The sequence below is a fragment of the Ranitomeya variabilis genome, chromosome 5 (assembly GCF_051348905.1).
Source record: "Ranitomeya variabilis isolate aRanVar5 chromosome 5, aRanVar5.hap1, whole genome shotgun sequence".
In the NCBI taxonomy this organism is placed as follows: domain Eukaryota; kingdom Metazoa; phylum Chordata; class Amphibia; order Anura; family Dendrobatidae; genus Ranitomeya; species Ranitomeya variabilis.
The window spans coordinates 642,449,780-642,471,982 of record NC_135236.1 but is presented as its reverse complement, the minus strand read 5'-3'; the positions used below and the strand labels follow the sequence as shown (position 1 = coordinate 642,471,982).

General features: G+C 42.5%; 1 protein-coding gene across 1 annotated transcript; it reads left to right on the top strand.

The window, feature by feature from the left end:
- Positions 1–15,587: 15,587 nt before the first annotated feature.
- CBY3 (chibby family member 3) lies at positions 15,588–16,010 on the top strand. Its single transcript, XM_077262988.1, has one exon. The coding sequence runs from the start codon at positions 15,588–15,590 to the stop codon at positions 16,008–16,010; it is 423 nt and encodes a 140-aa protein (XP_077119103.1).
- The last annotated feature ends 6,193 nt before the right edge of the window (positions 16,011–22,203 follow it).

Genomic DNA, 22,203 nt, shown 5'->3' with positions numbered 1-22,203 from the left:
TAGAGCAAATGTAATTAATTTATTGTCCCTGATACTCAGAATTGCAAATAAATTTAAAGCGCTGTCATGGGAATCCATAAAGGGTTAAAAAATGGGTGAATGAGTTAAAGCCTCTGGACTTGTGTTATCATAATTAATACTAGCTATTGAACCCGTTCTACGCCCGGGTTATATTGGTATATGGTCTCCATCCTGGTATATGCTGCTCCCATCTTGCTCTCCCATCCTGTCATGTGCTGCTCCATCCTGCGCCCCCATCCTGTCATGTGCTGCTCCACCGTGTCATGTGCTGCTCCATCCTGCATCCCCATCCTGTCATGTGCTGCTCCACCGTGTCATGTGCTGCTCCATCCTGCGCCCCATCCTGTCATGTGCTGCTCCACCGTGTCATGTGCTGCTCCATCCTGCATCCCCATCCTGTCATGTGCTCCCATCCTGCACCCCCATCCTATCACGTGCTGCTCCATCCTGCGCCCCCATCATTGCGGGCGGCTGTGCGGAGTGCGGGCGGCTGTGCTGAGTGCGGGCGGCTGTGCTGAGTGCGGGCGGCTGTGCTGAGTGCGGGCGGCTGTGCTGAGTGCGAGCGGCTGTGCTGAGTGCGGGCGGCTGTGCTGGGTGCGGGCGGCTGTGGACGGCTGTGCTGGGTGCGGTGGCTGTGCTGGGTGCGGCGGCTGTGTGTGGCTGTGTGTGGCTGTGCGTGGCTGTGGGCGGCTGTGCGTGGCTGTGCTGGGTGCGGCGGCTGTGCGTGGCTGTAGGCGGCTGTGCTGGGTGCGGCGGCTGTGCGTGGCTGTGCTGGGTGCGGTGGCTGTGGTGGGTGCGGCGGCTGTGGGTGGCTGTGCTGGGTGCGGCGGCTGTACTGGGTGCGGCGGCTGTGGGCGGCTGTGCGTGGCTGTGGGCGGCTGTGCGCGGCTGTGCTCGGTGCGGCAGCTGTGCGTGGCTGTGGTGGCTGTGGACGTAAGTGGCGTAAGTAACAAATAGCTGTGGCATGAAGTGCCACAGCCTCATGGCACAGCAATTTGTTACTTGCGGAGGGTGAGTATACTTACCTGTCCCGTTCCACCGACACCATTCCGGGCCATGAATATCCCCCTGCTCCCGGAATCGGCGCCTGCGCAGTCCGCGCTTTCCGGCGCCATTTTCTTGAAGACACATTGCAGTGTGTCTTCAAGAAAATGGCGCCGGAAAGCGCGGACTGCGCAGGCGCCTTTTCCGGCACCAGGAGGACAGATTTTCTGTGTCCTCCTGGTGCCGGAAAAGGCGCCTGCGCAGTCCGCGCTTTCCGGCGCCATTTTCTTGAAGACTCACTGCAATGTGTCTTCAAGAAAATGGCGCCGGAAAGCGCGGACTGCGCAGGCGCCGATTCCGGGAGCAGGGGGATATTCATGGCCCGGAATGGCGTCGGTGGAACGGGACAGGTAAGTATACTCACCCTCCGCCTCCTGGCTCGTCCCTGTTTCTCTGTTGGAGATCGCGGTGTGCGTTCAGCGCTTACGCATACCGCGATCTCCTGGGAGCGTCGCTCTGTGGGGTCCAGACTGCGCCGGCGCTTGCGCAGTCTATAAAGGCTTCGGACAGAGTGACGCTCCCAGCGTTATATTATAGATATTCTCAATGTATATGGCCGCTAGTTGATGAAGGTTTATCATTGATATGATCATAACGGTTATGGTTTTATTTTGGTGGGGGGTGCAAAAGTTCCAAAACAAGTGCACAAGGTAGAAAGGTCCCTTAAGGTCCCTTAAAAATAGGTCTCAGTTATTCATTTTGTTTTGCAGTTTGTAGTATGTTTCCGCCAGTGCAGATTGGCTTCTAGCAGAAAACATTTTTTTTTCAGGGAAAACAGAGTTGAGTAGCTAATCTGAAGCATAATTCTCCTCAAGACAGAGACTTAAAGGACTGTCATATAAAGGATAGATGCTAACTTGTTGAACATGGGAGTCTGTGGGGGGAGACTGCTGGGACCCGAACGAATTAGCAGAATGTGGAACTTTTATCCTCATTACCAAGAAGCAGCACTGGGTATGCTCTACTACCACTCCATTAATTCTCTATGGGGCTGTTCTTGGTGTTTCCAAGCAGCTTCATAAAGACTGAATGGAACGGTGGTTGGGCGTCTGACCTGTCACTCCATTTTGTAGTGAGGATAACATTTTCTCGTCAGGGATAAAAATTCCCTTTTCTGCCAAATGATGCTCGTCCCTGCCAGTGCCGGACTGGGGTACCAAGGACCAATGTTACCCCAAGTAACATCAACTCCAGGACCCCATTTTTTAACTACTTGAAAATATGACTTTATTCTCCTTTACAAATTTTTATAGCAATAAACTGGGTTAATTGTTAAATTAATAAGATGCTGCCTTTGTATCTGGTGAATCAAATGTATTGTGCTCATGAGTACTGCTGATATAAGAGTGTGGTGGCATACTCCTGAACAGGGACCCCGGAGGATTCTCCTGTTCTCCTATGGGCAATGTCCGAGTCTGTTTCCTGCGGTCGGACAATTACTCTATAAATAGGTAATAATGACTCGCTTTCACTGGACAATCCTTTCAGTAGGATCCTGCATTGCCAAGAACTATTAGTAAATTGAACAGCAAATATGGACAGCAATTATAACAAAGTGCCCAAACCACGACAGAACCCTCATGCCAGTTTGGTTTTTGAGACTGTTTCCAATTGTTGTAAGCATGGCCAGACTGGCAATCAAACAAGTCTAGCAAATGCCAGATGGGTCAGTCCGGCTATCGGCCATATCGATTATGATAGTGTTAACAGTATCGCCGTCCTCAGTCCTAAAAAGGAGGCACAATGAGGGATGGGGTGTGTGTGACAGTATTACATGGAGGCACACTGTGGTATTGTTATCATTATCAATGTATTCTAAACTCTGCTGCCCCCAGTTATTTGCCAGACTCTTCTATCGGCCAATCCCTGCACTGGCTCCCATTGCCCAAAGACTCCACTTCAAAACCTTAACCATGACACAGTCATCCACAACCTGTATCCTCCATACATCTGTGACCTTGTCTCCCGGACCGGTACTTACCTACACAAAACCTCTGATCTACACAAGATCTCTACTCCCCTCTTATCTCCTCTTCCCACAGTCGCATACAATATTTTTCCCGTGCATCCCTCTAATCTGGAACTATCAACCCTAATATATCAGACTCTCGCCTAAATTGGAAACATTCAAAAGGAACCTGAAGACTCACCTCTTCTGACAAGCCTATAACTTGCAGCAACCCTTGCTCCAGTACACCGCTGCATGACCAGCTCTATCCTCACCTACTGTATCCTCACCCATCCCTTGTAGATTGTGAGCCCTGGCTGGCAGGGTCCTCTCTCCTCCTCTACCCGTTGTGACTTGTACTGCTCATGATTATTATACTTCTTTTTATTTTGCATTCCCTTTTCACATGTAAAGCGCCATGGAATAAATTGTGCAATAATAATAATAATAATAGAAAAAAATAATAGTAGTATAATAAAAGCAAAAAGTATAACAGAAACACGTGACCACTTCCACATTTTTTCCAACTCCTGGTTTTGACTTACAAATACTGAGGTAAAAAACTGTCCAAATACTGAATGTGTGTTCATGGCCTAAGGCTATGTTCACACATTGCGGTTTTTGCTGCGGATCTCCAGTGGATTTGACGCTGCGGATCCGCAGCAGTTTTCCATGCGGTGTACAGTACAATGTAAACCTATGGAAAACAAAAACCGTTGTGCACATGCTGCGGAAAAATCCGTGCGGATTCGCTGCGGAAAAAAAGAAGGAGCATGTCACTTCTTTGTGCGGATTCCACAGCGGTTTTCAACCTGCACCAATAGGAAAGTGCAGTTGAAAACCCGCAGAGGAATCCGCATTAGAAACCACAGGAAAATCCGAAGTGAAAACCGCAGTGGTTTTGCACTGCGGATTTTCCAAATCCGCTGCGAAAAAATCCGCAGCAGAATCCGCAACGTGGGCACATAGCCTAAGGCTATGTTCCTGCAATGAGTATTTGGTGAGTTTTCAACGCTGCATATTTTTGAAAAAATGCAAGCAACCTATACAACCCCTGGCAAAATTATGGAATCACCGGCTTTGGAGGATGTTCATTCAGTTGTTTAATTCTGTAGAAAAAAAGCAGATCACAGATATGGCACAAAACTAAAGTCATTTCAAATGGCAACTTTCTGGCTTTAAGAAACACTAAAAGAAATCAAGAACAAAAAATGTTGGTAGTTGGTAATGGTTACATTTTTAACCAAGCATAGGGAAAAAATTATGGAATCACTGAATTCTGAGGAAAAATGATGGAATCACCCTGTAAAATTGCATACCCAAAACTAACACCTGCATCAAATTAGATTTGCTCTTTAGTCTGCATCTGAAAAGGAGTGATCACACCTTGGAGAGCTGTTGCACCAAATGGACTGACATGAATCATGGCTCCAACACAAGAGATGTCAATTGAAACAAAGGAGAGGATCATCAAACTCTTAAAAGAGGGTAAATCATCACGCAATGTTGCAAAAGATGTTGGTTCACAGTCAGCTGTGTCTAAAATCTGGACCAAATACAAACAACATTTGAAGGTTGTTAAAGGCAAACATACTGGTAGACCAAGGAAGACATCAAAGCATCAATACCAGAAACTTAAAGCATTATGTCTCCAAAACAGGAAAAGCACAACAAAACAAATGAGGAACGAAAGGGTGGAAACTGAAGTCAAGGTCTGTGACCGAACTGTAAGAAACCGCCTAAAGGAAATGGGATTTACATACAGAAAAGCTAAACAAAAGTCATCATTAACACCTAAACAGAAAAAAACAAGGTTACAATGGGCTAAGGAAAAGCAATCGTGGACTGTGGATGACTGGATGAAAGTCATATTCAGTGATGAATCGTGAATCTGCATTGGACAAGGTGATGATGCTGGAACTTTTGTTTGGTGCCGTTCCAATGAGATTTATAAAGATGACTGCCTGAAGAGAATATGCAAATTTCCACAGTCATTGATGATATGGGGCTGCATGTCAGGTAAAGGCACTGGGGAGATGGCTGTCATTACATCTTCCATAAATTCACAAGATTATGCTGATATATTGGACACTTTTCTTATCCCATCAATTGAAAGGATGTTTAGGGATGATGAAATCATTTTTCAAGATGATAATGCATCCTGCCATAGAGCAAAAACTGTGCAAACATTCCTTGAAAAAAGACATATAAGATCAATGTCACATCCTGCAAATAATCCGGATCTCAATCCAATTGAAAATATTTGTTGGAAGTTGAAGAAAATGGTCCATGACAAGGCTCCAACCTGCAAAGCTGATCTGGCAACAGCAATCAGAGAAAGTTGGAGTCAGATTGATTTAGAGTCCTGTGTGACACTCATTAAGTCCATGCCTCAGAGACTGCAGCTGTTATAAAAGACAGAGGTGGTGCAACAAAATACTAGTGATGTGTTGGAGTAATTTTTTGTTTGTTTGTTTTTCATGATTCCATAATTTTTTCCTCAGAATTGAGTGATTCCATAATTTTTTTCTATGCTTGGTTAGAAAAAAAGTAACCATTACTGACTACCACATTTTTTGAACATCCTCCTAGGCCAGTGATTCCATAATTTTTGCCAGGGGTTGTATTAGGCCATGTTCATGGAGCGCCCCCAGACGCAGGGCCGTGGGGTACTTGGTACCGGGCCTCTCTGTCTCAGTTCTGGGGTTGTCTGTTGTGAACTCCGTTTTCAGGCTCCCTCTTGTGGTCACAGATGGTATTGTGTGACTTTGGTTTTTTGGCTCCCCCTGGTGGTTTGGTTTATTATCCTGCGGGTCTGCTGGATCAGCTGCCTCGTTATTCACCAGGGAGGCTCCTATTTAGCTCTGCTTCACTTCCACTTGTTGCCGGCTGTCAATGTATTCAGTGCTATTCTGATTACTCCTGATTATCTCGTTTTCTGCCTCTTCAGGATAAGCTAAGTTCTGTTTGAATATTTTTTGCTCATCTGCCTGCAATATGATTTCTGTGTATGATGAGTCTAGTCCAGCTTGCTAACATGTGATTTCTTTTTGCTGGTAAGCTCTGGGGTACGGAGTTGCTTCCCCCGCACCGTTAGTTGGTGCGGGGGCTCGAGCAATCTCTGCGTGGATATTTTGAATAGGGTTTTTTATTGACCGCACAGTTTCCTTCCTATTTTCTGCTATCTAGTATTAGCGGGCCTCATTTGCTAAATCTGATTTCATCTCTGCGTTTGTGCTTTCCCCTTAACTCACCGTTAATATTTGTGGGGGGCTATTCTATTCTTTGGGGTCTTCCACTGAGGCAAGTGAGGACTTACTTTCCCTCCAGGAATAGTCAGTTTCTCAGGCCGTGACGAGACGTCTAGGATTTTTTAGGTAACGTTCCACGGCTGCCTATAGTTGTTTGCGGATAGGATCAGGTTGCGGTCAATCTAGTTACCACTTCCCCAGAGCTAGTAGTCTGTTCAGTTACTTAGCTAGTCCGACCTGCGATCCTTGCCACTAGGATCATAACAGTACAGCCGGCCAATAAAGTGACCATGTGCATGACTCCTGTTCATCAGGAGGTGATTCGCTTTCTTGTATTGCATAATTTGCATGATGTTGTCGTATTGGGCCTGCCATGGTTGCAGACTCATAATCCAGTCCTGGATTGGAAAGCAATGTCTGTGTCAAGTTGGGGTTGTCATGGAATTCATGGCGACGCTCCTGTGGTGTCAATTGCTTCATCCACTCCTTCTGAGGTCCCTGCGTTTTTGTCAGATTACCAGGATGTATTTGATGAGCCCAAACTCAGTTCTCTACCTCCTCATAGGGATTGTGATTGTGCTATAAATTTGATTCCTGGTAGTAAGTTTCCTAAGGGACGACTTTTCAATTTGTCAGTGCCGGAGCATGCTGCTATGCGGAGTTATATAAAGGAGTCTTTGGAGAAAGGACTTATTCGCCCCTCCTCCTCCCCTCTTGGTGCGGGGTTCTTTTTTGTGGCTAAGAAGGATGGTTCCTTGAGACCTTGTATTGATTATCGCCTTCTAAACAAAATCACGGTCAAATTTCAGTATCCTTTGCCATTGTTATCTGATCTGTTTGCTCGCATTAAGGGGTCTAGTTGGTTCACCAAGATAGATCTTCGTGGTGCGTATAACCTTGTGCGTATTAAGCAGGGTGATGAATGGAAAACTGCATTTAATACGCCCGAAGGCCATTTTGAGTACTTGGTGATGCCTTTTGGACTTTCTAACGCTCCTTCTGTCTTTCAGTCCTTTATGCACGACATCTTCCGCAAATATCTGGATAAATTTATGATTGTGTATCTGGATGATATTCTGTTTTTTTCGGATGATTGGGAGTCCCATGTTAAGCAGGTCAGGATGGTGTTTCAGGTCCTGTGTGCCAATGCTTTATTTGTGAAGGGCTCAAAATGTCTTTTTGGAGTCCAGAAGGTCTCTTTTTTGGGTTTCATTTTTTCTCCTTCTGCTATTGAGATGGACCCAGTCAAGGTTCAGGCTATTCATGACTGGACTCAGCCTACATCTGTTAAGAGTCTTCAGAAGTTCTTGGGTTTTGCTAATTTTTACCGTCGCTTCATCGCTAATTTTTCTGGTGTTGTTAAGCCATTGACGGATTTGACCAAGAAGGGTTCTGATGTTACTAATTGGTCTCCTGCGGCTGTGGAGGCCTTTCGGGAGCTGAAGCGCCGGTTTTCTTCGGCTCCGGTCTTATGTCAGCCAGACGTCTCCCTTCCTTTCCAGGTCGAGGTTGATGCTTCTGAGATTGGAGCGGGGGCTGTTTTGTCGCAGAGAAGCTCTGATGGCTCTGTGATGAAGCCATGTGCTTTCTTTTCAAGAAAGTTTTCGCCTGCCGAGCGGAATTATGATGTTGGTAATCGGGAGTTGTTGGCTATGAAGTGGGCATTTGAGGAGTGGCGACATTGGCTCGAGGGAACTAAGCATCATGTGGTGGTCTTGACTGATCACAAGAATTTGATTTATCTCGAGTCGGCCAAGCGGCTGAATCCTAGACAGGCTCGTTGGTCGTTGTTTTTCTCTCGTTTTGATTTCGTGGTCTCATACCTGCCTGGTTCGAAGAATGTGAAGGCTGATGCTCTTTCTAGGAGTTTTGTGCCTGACTCTCCTGGTGATTCAGAGCCAGCTGGTATCCTCAGAGAAGGGGTGATTTTGTCTGCCATCTCCCCAGATTTGCGACGAGTGCTGGAGGAGTTTCAGGCGGATAGACCTGACCGTTGTCCACCGGAGAGACTGTTTGTCCCGGATAGATGGACCAGCAGAGTTATTTCCGAGGTTCATTCTTCGGTGTTGGCAGGCCATCCTGGGATTTTTGGTACCAGAGATTTGGTGGCTAGGTCCTTCTGGTGGCCTTCCTTGTCGCGGGATGTGCGTTCCTTTGTGCAGTCTTGTGGAATTTGTGCTCGGGCTAAGCCTTGCTGTTCTCGTGCCAGTGGCTTGTTGTTGCCTTTGCCTGTCCCGAAGAGGCCTTGGATGCACATTTCCATGGATTTTATTTCAGATCTCCCTGTCTTTCAGAGAATGTCGGTCATTTGGGTGGTGTGTGATCGTTTTTCTAAAATGGTCCATTTGGTGCCCTTGCCTAAGTTGCCTTCCTCCTCCGAGTTGGTTCCTCTGTTTTTTCAAAATGTGGTTCGTTTGACGGGATCCCTGAAAATATTGTTTCCGACAGAGGATCCCAGTTTGTGTCTAGATTTTGGCGGACCTTTTGTGCTAAGATGGGCATTAATTTGTCTTTTTCGTCGGCCTTCCATCCTCAGACGAATGGCCAAACCGAGCGCACTAATCAGACTTTTGAAACCTATTTAAGATGTTTTGTTTCTGCTGATCAGGACGACTGGGTGACTTTTTTGCCATTGGCCGAGTTTGCCCTTAATAATCGGGCTAGTTCTGCTACTTTGGTTTCGCCTTTTTTTGTAATTCAGGGTTTCATCCTCGTTTTTCCTCGGGTCAGGTGGAGTCTTCTAACTGTCCTGGAGTGGATGTTGTGGTGGATAGGTTGCATCAGATTTGGAATCATGTGGTGGACAATTTGAAGCTGTCACAAGAGAAGGCTCAGCGCTTTGCCAACCGCCGTCGCTGTGTGGGTCCCCGACTTCGCGTTGGGGATTTGGTGTGGTTGTCTTCTCGCTTTGTTCCTATGAAGGTCTCCTCTCCTAAGTTTAAGCCTCGGTTTATCGGTCCTTATAAGATTTTGGAAGTCCTTAACCCTGTGTCATTTCGTTTGGACCTCCCGGCATCGTTTGCTATTCATAATGTGTTCCATCGGTCGTTGTTGCGGAGGTATGTGGTGCCTGTGGTTCCTTCGGTTGAGCCTCCTGCCCCTGTGCTGGTTGAGGGAGAATTGGAATACGTGGTGGAGAAGATCTTGGATTCTCGTATTTCTAGACGGAGGCTTCAGTATTTGGTTAAGTGGAAAGGCTATGGTCAGGAGGATAATTCCTGGGTTGTCGCCTCTGATGTTCATGCGGCCGATTTGGTTCGTGCCTTCCATGTGGCTCACCCTGATCGCCCTGGGGGTTTTGATGAGGGTTCGGTGACCCCTCCTCAAGGGGGGGGGGGTACTGTTGTGAACTCCGTTTTCAGGCTCCCTCTTGTGGTCACAGATGGTATTGTGTGACTTTGGTTTTTTGGCTCCCCCTGGTGGTTTGGTTTATTATCCTGCGGGTCTGCCGGATCAGCTGCCTCGTTATTCACCAGGGAGGCTCCTATTTAGCTCTGCTTCACTTCCACTTGTTGCCGGCTGTCAATGTATTCAGTGCTATTCTGATTACTCCTGATTATCTCGTTTTCTGCCTCTTCAGGATAAGCTAAGTTCTGTTTGAATATTTTTTGCTCATCTGCCTGCAATATGATTTCTGTGTATGATGAGTCTAGTCCAGCTTGCTAACATGTGATTTCTTTTTGCTGGTAAGCTCTGGGGTACGGAGTTGCTTCCCCCGCACCGTTAGTTGGTGCGGGGGCTCGAGCAATCTCTGCGTGGATATTTTGAATAGGGTTTTTTATTGACCGCACAGTTTCCTTCCTATTTTCTGCTATCTAGTATTAGCGGGCCTCATTTGCTAAATCTGATTTCATCTCTGCGTTTGTGCTTTCCCCTTAACTCACCGTTAATATTTGTGGGGGGCTATTCTATTCTTTGGGGTCTTCCACTGAGGCAAGTGAGGACTTACTTTCCCTCCAGGAATAGTCAGTTTCTCAGGCCGTGACGAGACGTCTAGGATTTTTTAGGTAACGTTCCACGGCTGCCTATAGTTGTTTGCGGATAGGATCAGGTTGCGGTCAATCTAGTTACCACTTCCCCAGAGCTAGTAGTCTGTTCAGTTACTTAGCTAGTCCAACCTGCGATCCTTGCCACTAGGATCATAACAGTTGTCACGGTGGCTAGACCCGGTCCGTGACCCTGCTAAGGGGCGTCCAATGAAAGTTGTAAGTGGTGGTGCATGGTGCAAGTCGCGATGAATAACGAGGACACAGGGTTGCAGTCTCTTTACCTCTTTACTGAAGGCTTCAGGGTCCTCAGTCCGGAGTACGGTTAACAGGGCTGCAAGAGACCGGCCGGTCCGATGGCACCTCCAGAGTTCCCTTTGCAGGTGGAAATCTCTGCCTACCTTCTAGCGCCTGTGTGTTGTAGTACCTCCCTGCTGAGCACCACGGAATAGTCCTCACAACTGTTGTGTCTGTTTCTGATGTTCCTTTCTCTGATGTTCTTCCCACAACTTATGTCTGTTCTGATGTTCTTCTCCGTCCCCCAGATGATATGGCTAGGATGCACCCGTATGACGGGTAGGCCTGGAGTTCTTCCGGGACCCTAGTGTCACCCCTCTCCCACAGTTGCCCCCTATGTCTTCTTAGGTGATTTTGGTGAGACAGCCAACCTAAAATCAACTGTCCTGCCTCTGTTTGAAGTATTGCTTGGAGTCTAATACTTCCTCGGCATTCTAGCCACCGGCTACGCGCCTCAATAGGATGTTGCCTCGATCTTACAGCACGACTCCTACTGATGTTATCTCCTTTTTGCTTTGATCTCGTTTCTCACTCTCCACAATAAACCTCGCTTCTTGTCCTTTCTTGAGATACCGCCGCGATGTAGTGCAGGCGCGGTTCCTTAACGTTCTTTTCCATTCGCTAGGTCTCTGTCAGGATCCCACCCCTGACAGGGACCCCCCTGAATCTTTCCCCGCAACACCCTCTGCCACAGGATGTTGCCTGGTTCCAACCCAGTCAGCTTCTCTCTAACTTTCTATCCAACTCCCAGTTTTACCAGATTGTGAGGAGTGGCCTAATACATAGCGCCCTTAGCTCCCCCTGGAGGCCAGACTATGAAGTGTATTGGTGTCTGTGATACCTGGTCAGGTGAACTCCTTCGGTGCCATCAGACGTACCATCACTCCCCTTAGCGGCGGAGCATCAGTACAGCAACGACCAGGACTCTGGGGCGCTGCACTCACACATTCAGTATTTGGTCAGTATTCTACATCAGTATATATAGCCAAAACCTGGAGTGGATGGAAAATGCAGAAGTGGTGACGTGTTTCTATTACACTTTCCTCCGATTGTTCCACACCTGGTTTTGGCTTAGAAGTACTGAGGTAAAATACTGATCAAATAGTGACCGTGTGCATGTGGCCTTACTTAATGGGTGAAGAAATGCTGTAGAAAATCTGTAACATCAAAAACTCACCAAAAATCTTATCTTGGGAACTTAAACTTATATTGCAATATTATTATTATTATTCGTTTTATTATTATTTATAATTATAATAATAAATCTTATATAGCGGCATTAGTGGAAATATCGGTCTTGCAGCAAATCTTGATTTCCTCGGTGCTGGGTAATATTAGTAATGGAGAACCTGTGCTTTGAAATGCCAGGGCTGAATTTTAGTTCCAGTCCATCTCTGGTTGTAAACTTGTGTCCCAACGTCTCCTCAATTACTTATTTCCCATGTAGCTGTATCATTCAGAGAACTACCTTTCAGTTCTGCATTTTGTGGTTCCAGAAACCTATCTGCCAGGTTGCGTCCCAGTAGACCCTTCCTGTTCTAGTGGGGGCAAAATTTTACAAATGTATGCCAAGAAAGTTTGTCCTCATATAAGAAACCAGAACTAGTTCATACAAGCTTCCATGTTGGTCAGAGGATCAAGAATCAGAATGCTGAGGTTTTTCTCTATTTTCATTAGTTAATAAACCAAGAGGAGAATAATTGACAAAGGCAGCAAAGTGGCACTCACTCTATGCATTATCTACCTTTTCTCTTGTTACATGGCATACAGAACATCACATGGGAAGAGAGTTGTGTTGATCTCAAGGCCATTTCTCATTATAAATCAGGTCAGAGGAAGTGTAATCTGATGAGAAACGGCCATCACCTCAGTGCACCTTCTGTGACATCTGATTTTCTGTATGTTGTGTAACAAGAAATAGAGAGGTAAAGGGTCTGGTGAGTGCCACTTTACTTCCATCGTCTACTGTGTTTCCCAAGAAAGGGATACTGACATTTTGTGAAAAAATATGACATTTTATAACACCTTATGCTATTAGCTGACATCTCAGACATCTTGATAAAGAGGTTGTCCACTACGTTAACATTGATGGCCTATCCTTAGGATAGGATAGGTCATTAAAGTCTTAATGATTACCCAACACTTCCGCCAATAAGCTGTGTTCGGTGTCGTAAGTGGGCAGAACTATCCAGTTACAGAGCTGCACAGCGCAGTTTTGTCTACTGTATAGTGACTGTGGACGGGTACTTCACATCTGCCCACTATTCAAGTCAATTGGCAGTGGATGTGCAGTGCCCGGCTGTAGCCACTATGCAGTAGACGTGGTTGTGCTGTGTAGCTCTGGAGCTGAGCAGGTCCGGCTGCCGCCAATACAGAGAACAGCTGATTGGCGGAGCTGCCTGGTGTCATACCACCATCGAATAGATATTGATGACCTATCCTAAGAATAGGCCATCAATGTTAGCGTAGTGTATGACTTCTTTAAGTGTCTGGAACTGGCAAGTCTGTTTTATAGACAGCCATGCATTACCTACATTTTGGTAGACTAACGGCTGTTGTTTAGATGGCTCCTGTAAAGCCAAAATGGGGTAATGCAGATCATTGGAAAGTTCTACCATCCATGTTGAAAAGTTCCGTAATACATTGCCAATTGAATTTTATTAGCCCATAGTGTACTTCAAAATGTCTTCAATGAAAATGGGATTTTGTCATAAAATTTGGTTGAGAAAAAAACTGGGGCATGTCCTACTGTAGTTTGAAATTTTAGGACAAAACACAGGGTGACTGCAAGTCCATACTAAAGACCTGTAGAGATTCTCGATTTTGCATTACTGGGTCCAACAGTATACCACTGCTCAATGCTGGAATCTTTAAACGAGTTATCTAGTGTTAGGAAAGCATGGGTGCTTTAAAAAAAAGCAAAAAAACAATAGTGCCAGGCATCAGAGGTTGTCCTCTACTTTAGCTCTAAGTGTTATTATTTTACCAGGGGAAAACATGACGATTGAGCAGGGGTTGTCCTAGTAGTGGACAACCTCTTTAAATGAAATATAGCAGAAGTGCAGTACCAGACATATCCTTTGGAAAGGTATGGTTCTATTTGGGCAAAGGACTGCCATGTTCCTTTAATCACAAAAATTACAGAAAGGATGAAGAAATAGGGAATACAAACAGAAAGTGCTATCTTAGCGTAGTCTACACAAGTTTAAGGAAAGATGAATGTTAGTTTGTCACACTCACATGTACAGGTTGTGTAATTAGGCACAATGCTAGACGTCGTTTGAATACCACAAGGTTCCTTCACTGGTATGCTGCCGTTCCAGTAGTCCGTGTAGGTAATTAATCCTTCCCAAATACTTCCTTGCCACGTGAGTGTATATTAAAAATTTGCAAAAATAGGAATTTCTGTCAGGTTCTTCCATCCAAAGGAAACTACAAAAATGGATCTAAGTAAACCAGCAAAGGTGTTGACAATATAAATTTTTCTTTAAAAAAAAATGAAAATGAATATATTAAAAATATATAAAATATTAAATCTGTTTCTGCTTAGCAAAGCCTTCATCAGGAGTCTGGAGGTATACACCTCCTAGCAAAGGTTTTATATACTTCCCTATTTTGATGGGTGGGGTTCTCCATCTAAGGTGACCTATTGTGAAAGGGGTTAAACTCCCATATATATTTCTTCATCTCCAATTGTTTTCTCTATGAGTAGATCTAGTAACCCTCTGTTCGTTTCACTGCTTTAGAATCACATTTCATACATAATTCATCATTGGATTTGATCCTGTATCAATATTTTCATCCATAAGTATTTCCCTTACATCAGAATCTACAACATATTGATGTAACTATCAATATGTTATAGATGGATACATCAATATTCTGATGTAAGGGAAATACTTGTGTATGAAAATAATGATACAAGACTCCCATTTTTGGAGTTTCCCTCTGGATGGAAGCGCCTGCCATAAATTCCTATTTTTTTGCATAATTTTTTATATATGTGCCTGTAATCATGAGCAACTGTTCTATCCTTGATACAATTATGGCATTACTGCAATAATAATGATCGATATAATAAAGTTAATATGCTATTGAAGCCAAAAAGTCGACGTCATAAAAAAGCATGACATTTCTCATTCACCACACCTCATCGATTTTTTTGGTTTTTAAGAATTTAATATTAATTTATATAATTAATAATTATTTATTAATGTAATTTATATATATACTCCAAAATGGTTAATTTTTTACTAGGTAATAAAAAGCAAGCCATGAATGGTTACATTGTGGAAAAAAAAACTGTTGCTCTTAGAAATGCAGGGACATAGAGACTATTTTTCATGAAATTGCTAATGTTGTGCAACCATAATAAAGCATAAAAAAATAATAAATATTTGGAATCTCCATAATAGTAACAACCCAAAGAATAAAGGTAACTTGTTTTTAAGCTGCATGATAATCTGCATAAACCTAAAATGCAAAAAAACAGTGGTGGATTTCTGGTACTTTTTTTTCCATTTCCCTTCAAAAAAGTTCATAAAAGTTACTAAGACTCCAACATGGTGCCATTAAAAATACTGTCTAAAATAATATCTAATAAATAAAGGTATCTTCTTTCTAAATCGATGAAAACATTAAAAATTGTTTTAAAATAAGACTGGAACTGAAGGGGTTAAGAAATCAAGTAGACCCATTCCAAAGTGGAATTCTAACATGCAAATCTAGAACAATGGCTGTTACCTGGCAACTGCTTAGGTGATAAAGGTGTTGCTACCATGACAGCAAAACCTCTCTGACTAATGGAAGACTCAGCAGATTGGAGGTAGGTTTTTCCATTAAACTTATATCTGTTGTATTTGTAATTGGCTCATGGTGATCTAAAAAAAAGTTGGGATCCTCTGTGCGAAATTAAGTGATACTTTACTGTAACTAATAATATATTGCACATTTTTAACATAGGGCAATTAAAGAAAACCAGATGTTGAACCTAGAGTCTTCCAGAACTCCCAATTAAAGGGCAACTGCTATCAAAGCAACATGGCGAAAGACTGGCTCTTTGGTCCTCTTCTTAGCTATCTATCATCCTACAAGTTTACACCAAAGAAGAGCCCTCGAAGAGCACCCTTCACAGCAACTTCCTTCTACCGTCTTCCCAATCTTGCCTGGACTGATGAACTAGGTCCCCCAAAAATAAAGCTGGGTAATCAAACATATGCGTTCCTCACTGGTCAGTGGATCGCCGAAGAACCTCCTCTTGATACACCCAAAGCCCCGATTTCCTTGGCGCTTCTAGAAGAGAAGAATAAAATTTTGGAAGAGGAAAATAATTACTTGAAAGTTCAGATAGAAATTCTCAAGGATATGCTGCTGGAAGCTATGGCTGAAGTTCATGTAAGTGAAATGGACATGAACCTTCCAGTCATCGAGAAGGCAACGTTAGAAGAAAACCCATCTCCCTAGGCAAGCAGCAATTTGACAGCCATGTTGTAGACAAGTTACCTATGCTATGGCTTAAAAATAAAATTAATCTGAGCATCTAATGACAACCTTGATACTCTGAAAACTGAGAAATTCCTCTTGGTATGTGCTTTAATGATACAACCGGTCTAATGCTAGACAGGTTTAGAATACTTATTTACAGACAGTAGACCGTCAAGGAGGAGAACTCAAGTAGGTCAGATGGTAGGATGAAGACTCATGCCTATAGAAAAACTGGGGAATATTTATTATTGAAAGTACACCAGTTTTTTGGCACTATCTGTGTGAAAAATTTTGACGCACTTTCAGTTAGACATGTATATAATTAATGCTTGCCAAAAAGAATGTTTTTTATAGAACGCCTCAACTCTTTTTTTTATAGCTTAAAAGTGGACATAGCTTTCATGTGTCATATATTCATATTTATTAGCTATGAATTGAACAAAAAAGGTAAATGAGTTTTTAGCTAAAAAATGTTGTTGTATTGCATAAAAAGATAATAAAACCACATCATAGATGACAATGCAGGTGCATATCACATTGTAACATGAGTATAATGTTAAAGAAGCGCTCCAATCAAAGTTTTTATCCTCTTATCATATTGCATTCATCGTATTATATAGCACCGTGTACATGCAATTGCTGATTTTGCCTTTCTACCCAAATAATTTGTCTCCTTTTTATTAGGAGCATAACATGCTGTGACTAGAAGCAGGCTCTATGTAGGAACAGGAGGTCTCATTTTCTTGCATGAGTCATCATTAGAACTACAATTCAACATCATAACAAAGTCCCTGGCAGGGGGGAGGAGCAGAGCAGCTGGGACAGGAGTTGGAGCTAAACTGCCAGGGACTTTGCAGTGATGTAGAATTGTAGTTCTAATAATGACACATACAGGGAAAAGAGACCTCATGTTCCTACATAGAACCTTAAAAGATTCAGCTAGTATTTTTTCATTTATGTGAGGTCATAGACTTAATGGAAAAAAGAAGAATTAACTGGGTAGAAAGGCAAAATTAGCAATTGGAAGTACATAGTGCTATATAATATGATGATTGCAGTATTTTAACAGAATAAAAACTTTGATGGAAGTGCTTCTTTAAAGTTAAATATTAACCATAACTTCCATAAAATATGTGTTAATAGTATAAATACCCATTTGACCTCTATACAACATGAATAGTCCTTACTCTTACATATAATAGGATGCAACATGCAGAGCCCCACAAACTATGCTCCCCTTTGTTTGTTTTCAATTGGTTAAACAGGCGTTGCAGAGAAAAAAACATCTAACCAGTCCCTTATTGTACTCTGGTCTGGTCTGAAATAATCTTATGAATATACCCCAGCTATGTACTGTGTAATGGTTTTGTCTGTCCGTACAAGGACATGGTCTGATTATACCACAGCACCTGGACAGGGGAGGAAACAAAAGTATACAGACATTACAACACAGATCACAGCTGATTCTTTTTGTGAGGTAAAACATTTTCCTGTCTGTTTTAAAACAGTATTTTACATCAAAGAAAGACTCATTTGTGATCCCATGCTGTCCTGTCTGCATACTCTCTTTTACCTTATCCCCACCCACCCAAACTGAATGACTTTGGTTAAACATTTGGGATCTCCTTCCGCAAGCTTCTACAATAGTTGGTCAGAATTTTGGCCCATTTCTCCAGACAAAACTGGTGTAACTGATCCAGGTTTGTAGGTCTCCTTGCTCACACCGGCCTTTTCAGCTTTCCCCACACATTTTCAATATGATTGAGATCAGTGCTTTGTGATGCTCACTCCAAAACATTGACTTTGTTATCCTTAAGCCACTTTCTTACAATTTTGTCAGTATGCTTCAGGTCATTGTCCATTTGGAAAACCCATTTCTGCCCAAGCTTTAACTTCCTGGCTGATGTCTTGAGATGTTGTATCAGTATTGCTGCATAATCTTCTTTTCTCATGATGCCATCTATTTTTGAAGTGCACCAGTACCTCCTGCAGCAAAACAAACCCATAACATGATGCAGCCACCACCGTGTTTCACAGTTGGGATGGTGTTCTTAGGCTTTCAAGCTTTTCCATTTTTTTCTCCAAACATAACAATGGTCATTATGCCCAAAAAGCTCAGTTTTAATTTCATCAGACCACAGGACATGTCTCCAAAAATTAAGGTCTTTGTTCCTGTGTGCATTTGCAAACATTAATCTGGCTTTTTTAACTTTCTTTTGGAGTAATGGCTTCTTCCTGGCAGCGTGACCTTTCAGCTCATGTCGACACCGTAATTGTTTCACTGTGGATATTGACACAATCTTACCAGCTTGCTCCATTATCTTCACAAGGTCCTTTGCTTTTGTTCTTGGGTTAATATGCATATGTCAGACCAAAGCACGTTCATCTCTGGGACACAGAACCCGTCTCCGTCCTGAGTGTTATGATAGCTGGACATTTCCATCTTGTTTGTACTTGCGTATAATTGTTTGTACAGATACACCTACAGAGGCACCTTCAGGTATCTTGAAATTGTACCCAAGGGTGAGCCAGACTTGTGCAAGTCCACAATATCTTGGCAGATTTCTTGAAACTTTCCCATGATGCTGCACAAAGAAGCAGTGTGTTTCAGGTGTGCATTAAAATACATCTACAGGTATGTCTCCAATTAACTCAGATGTTGCCAAAAAATCAGAAGCTTCCAAACATATGACATCATCATATGGGCAGTCCAGAATTGTTTAAAGGCATAGTAATCTTAGTGTATGTAAACTTTTCACTTTGCGGTAAGTAATAAACATATCTTAAAACAATCTCTCTCATTATTCTGGCATTTGGCAAATATTAATAATTATGGTAATCCTAATTGACCTAAAACGGGAAAGGTTTATTCTGATTTCATGTCAGATATTGAGAAAAACATGCATACTGTATGTGTCTTTTTATAAAGTATATGTAAACTTCTGGATTCCACTGGATATTGAGAATATGAAACAAAATTTGGTAAGATTTCCTGACATTCAGATTACACATATATATATTGAAAACAGGAAGTCGAGAAGAAACAACACTGCATTGTTTCGTGGGAATCTACAAGATGCGCAGCTTGAACCTAATGGGTTATTGTACAAGTAAATTAAAGACATGAAAACAGTAGCTGAAGAGCGAAACTCTCCATTCTGGATGTGTAAGGACAGAATTACTGACCCAGTTCCTTCCCTGCCCTTGCACTTCAGCCTTTAAGTTCATGGAAGGCAAGCAGGACCCAGGTGAAGAGGAAGCTCAGACAGGCAGGGGTTAAGAAGCAGCTTCCTGTCATTGTGTGAGGTTAAAATGAGTCCCCAAGCAGTTAGGGGGATCTGATGGAGAGCAGGGTTTGGCTAAGACATTGCTTCCTAATAGGAAACTGCTGGGATGTCTGGGCCCCATTGTTCTCGGCTTCTATGTGGTTCTAATATTTAGAGCATAGTCAAGATAAATTTAACTATTACCTGGTGGGTGACGACAAGAAAAACTGAATTCTGTGTTGTAAGATAGCACTTACAGTGCACTTATTATAGTTATTACCAGAGGCGTAATGTGAGACTACTACCCCCCAATGCAAAAATGTATATTTAGGCCTTTCCCTGTCATGTCCTATTGGGTCTTTAAGCTTCCTCAGGTCTCAGGGACTGAGTGCAGCTGAAACCTCTGCCGGACATTAATGCCTTCGTGACGTGATCATAGGGTGCCAATTTGTTGTTATGGAAGCCTTAGGTCTGCTACAGTTTTCAAAAATATAAAAATAAACTCTAAAAATCCAAATCACTCCCTTTAAAAATAATGAAATGTAAAAATTAAAATAATAATAATATTTGGTATCAACGGACCCATAAAATACTGTAAAAAGAAAAAAAACACCAAAAAAAAAGTACAACAAAAGTCAACAAAACATCCCATATAACCCAGAATGATATCAATAAAATTTCAACTCGCCAAGCACAAAAACCAAGTCTGAAATAAAAATATTTTGGCTTTTGGAAAACTACAACAAACATAATATTTATTTTTTTTATAAAATTTGCAATTTCTTTTCTTCGTTAAGATTTTAAAAAACTATACATGCTTGGCATAGTTAATTAATTGTGACCTGGAGAATCATGTCCCCAGATAATTTTTACTGTACAATGAACAACGGGAATAAAAAAAATATGATGATGGAATTACAATTTTTTTCCCACCAGTTCACTATATTTGGATTTATTATCACATTTTTCAGCACATTGTGTGGTAAAATGAATGGAGTCTTTCAAAACTACACGCCCTGCAAAAAATAAGCACTGAGTATGGCTACACGTGCCTCTCATAAAATTAGAATATCATCAAAAAGTTAATTTATTTCAGTTCTTCAATACAAAAAGTGAAACTCATACATTATATAGAGTCATTACAGAGTGATCTATTTCATGTGTTTATTTCTGTTAATGTTGATTATTATGGCTTACAGCCAATGAAAACCCAAAGGCTCCTCTTTGTGTTAGGTTGCCTCATCAAACAAACATGCTTCTATGATGTTGCTGTCTTGGGCCATATAGTGTCCCGCCACCTGAGTATTCAGGTAGTAGTCATCCATGCTACTACACTCATCCATGGCCAGTATGAAACAAAATGGGGCCCTGGGCAAAAGTTTAAAGTGGGGCACCAAATACTAACATATTGCATCATCACACAGAAACATTTTGGTTGTATTTACATGTGCTGAGTACAGGCCGTTAAAGCGAGATCGACAATATTGAAGTCGTTCAACACTTGTTTCCCAGCCTCTTTGCACCAGATGATAGAGAATGATGGGGAAAGAATGATAACTAATAGACCCCATACAGTATCATGTTATCAGCAGCTTATCTGCAGATTTCATTGTGAGGTGCGCTGCTGAGAACAATGATTTTTGTTCTGGTATAAATAATCCAATCACTCAATGAAAAGGCAGCATTTTGCTTGTTTAGTATAATATACCCTATAGTCCTGTCCAAAGTATAATGCACCCAATAGTCCTCCATATTGTATAATGCACACCTCATAGTCCTCCATACAGTATAATGTGCCCCATAGTCCTCCATATAGTATAATGTGCTCCATAGTCCTCCACATAGTATAATGTGCCCCGTAGTCCTCCATATAGTATAATACACTCCCCATAGTACTCCATATAGTATAATGCACCCATAGTCCTCCATATTGTATAATGCACCCCCCATAGTCCTCCATATAGTATAATGCACCCCTCATAGTCCCATAGTCCTCCTTATAGTGCAATGCACTTCCCATAGTCCTTCATATAGCATAATGCATTCCCCATAGTCTCCATACAGTATAATACACCCCCGAATCCTTAGTATAATGTCCTCGACAGAGTTAATGCAGCCCCCATATAGTACATACAGTATAATGCACCCCATAGTCCTTGATAGAGTATAATACAGCCCCCATAAGGTATAATGCAGCCCCCATATGAAATAATGCAGCCCCATATAGTATAATGCAGCCCCCATATAGTATTATGCAGCCCTTATATAGTATAATGCAGTTCCCATATAGTATAATGCAGCCACACATAGTATAATGCAGCCCCATATAGTATAATTCAGGCCCATATAGTATAATGCAGCCCCCATATAGTATAATGCAAGCCTATATAGTTTAATGAAGCCCCCATATGGTATAAAGCAGCCCCTCTATGGTATAATGTATCTCCATATAGTATAATGCAGACCCTATATGGTATATGGTAAAATGCAGCCCCATATAGTATAATTCAGCCCCATATAGTATAATGCAGCCCCCATATACTATAATGCCAGCCTATATAGTATAATGCATCTCCATATAGTATAATGCAGCCCCTATATGGTATATGGTAAAATGCAGCCCCATATAGTATAATGCAGACCCCATATAGTACGGTATAATGCAGCCCCTTATAGTATAATGTAGCCCCATAAAGTATAGTGCAGCCCCTATAAAGTATAATGCAGCCCCCATATAGTATAATGCTGCACCATAAAGTATAATGCAGTCCCCATATAGTATAATACAGCCCCCATGTTGTATAATTTATTTATTTATTATGCTTTGCTTATATAGCGCTATTTTATTCCACAGCGCTTCTTATCCCAGGGACATTGGGGTTCACCAGGAGATCTATGGCTTATTC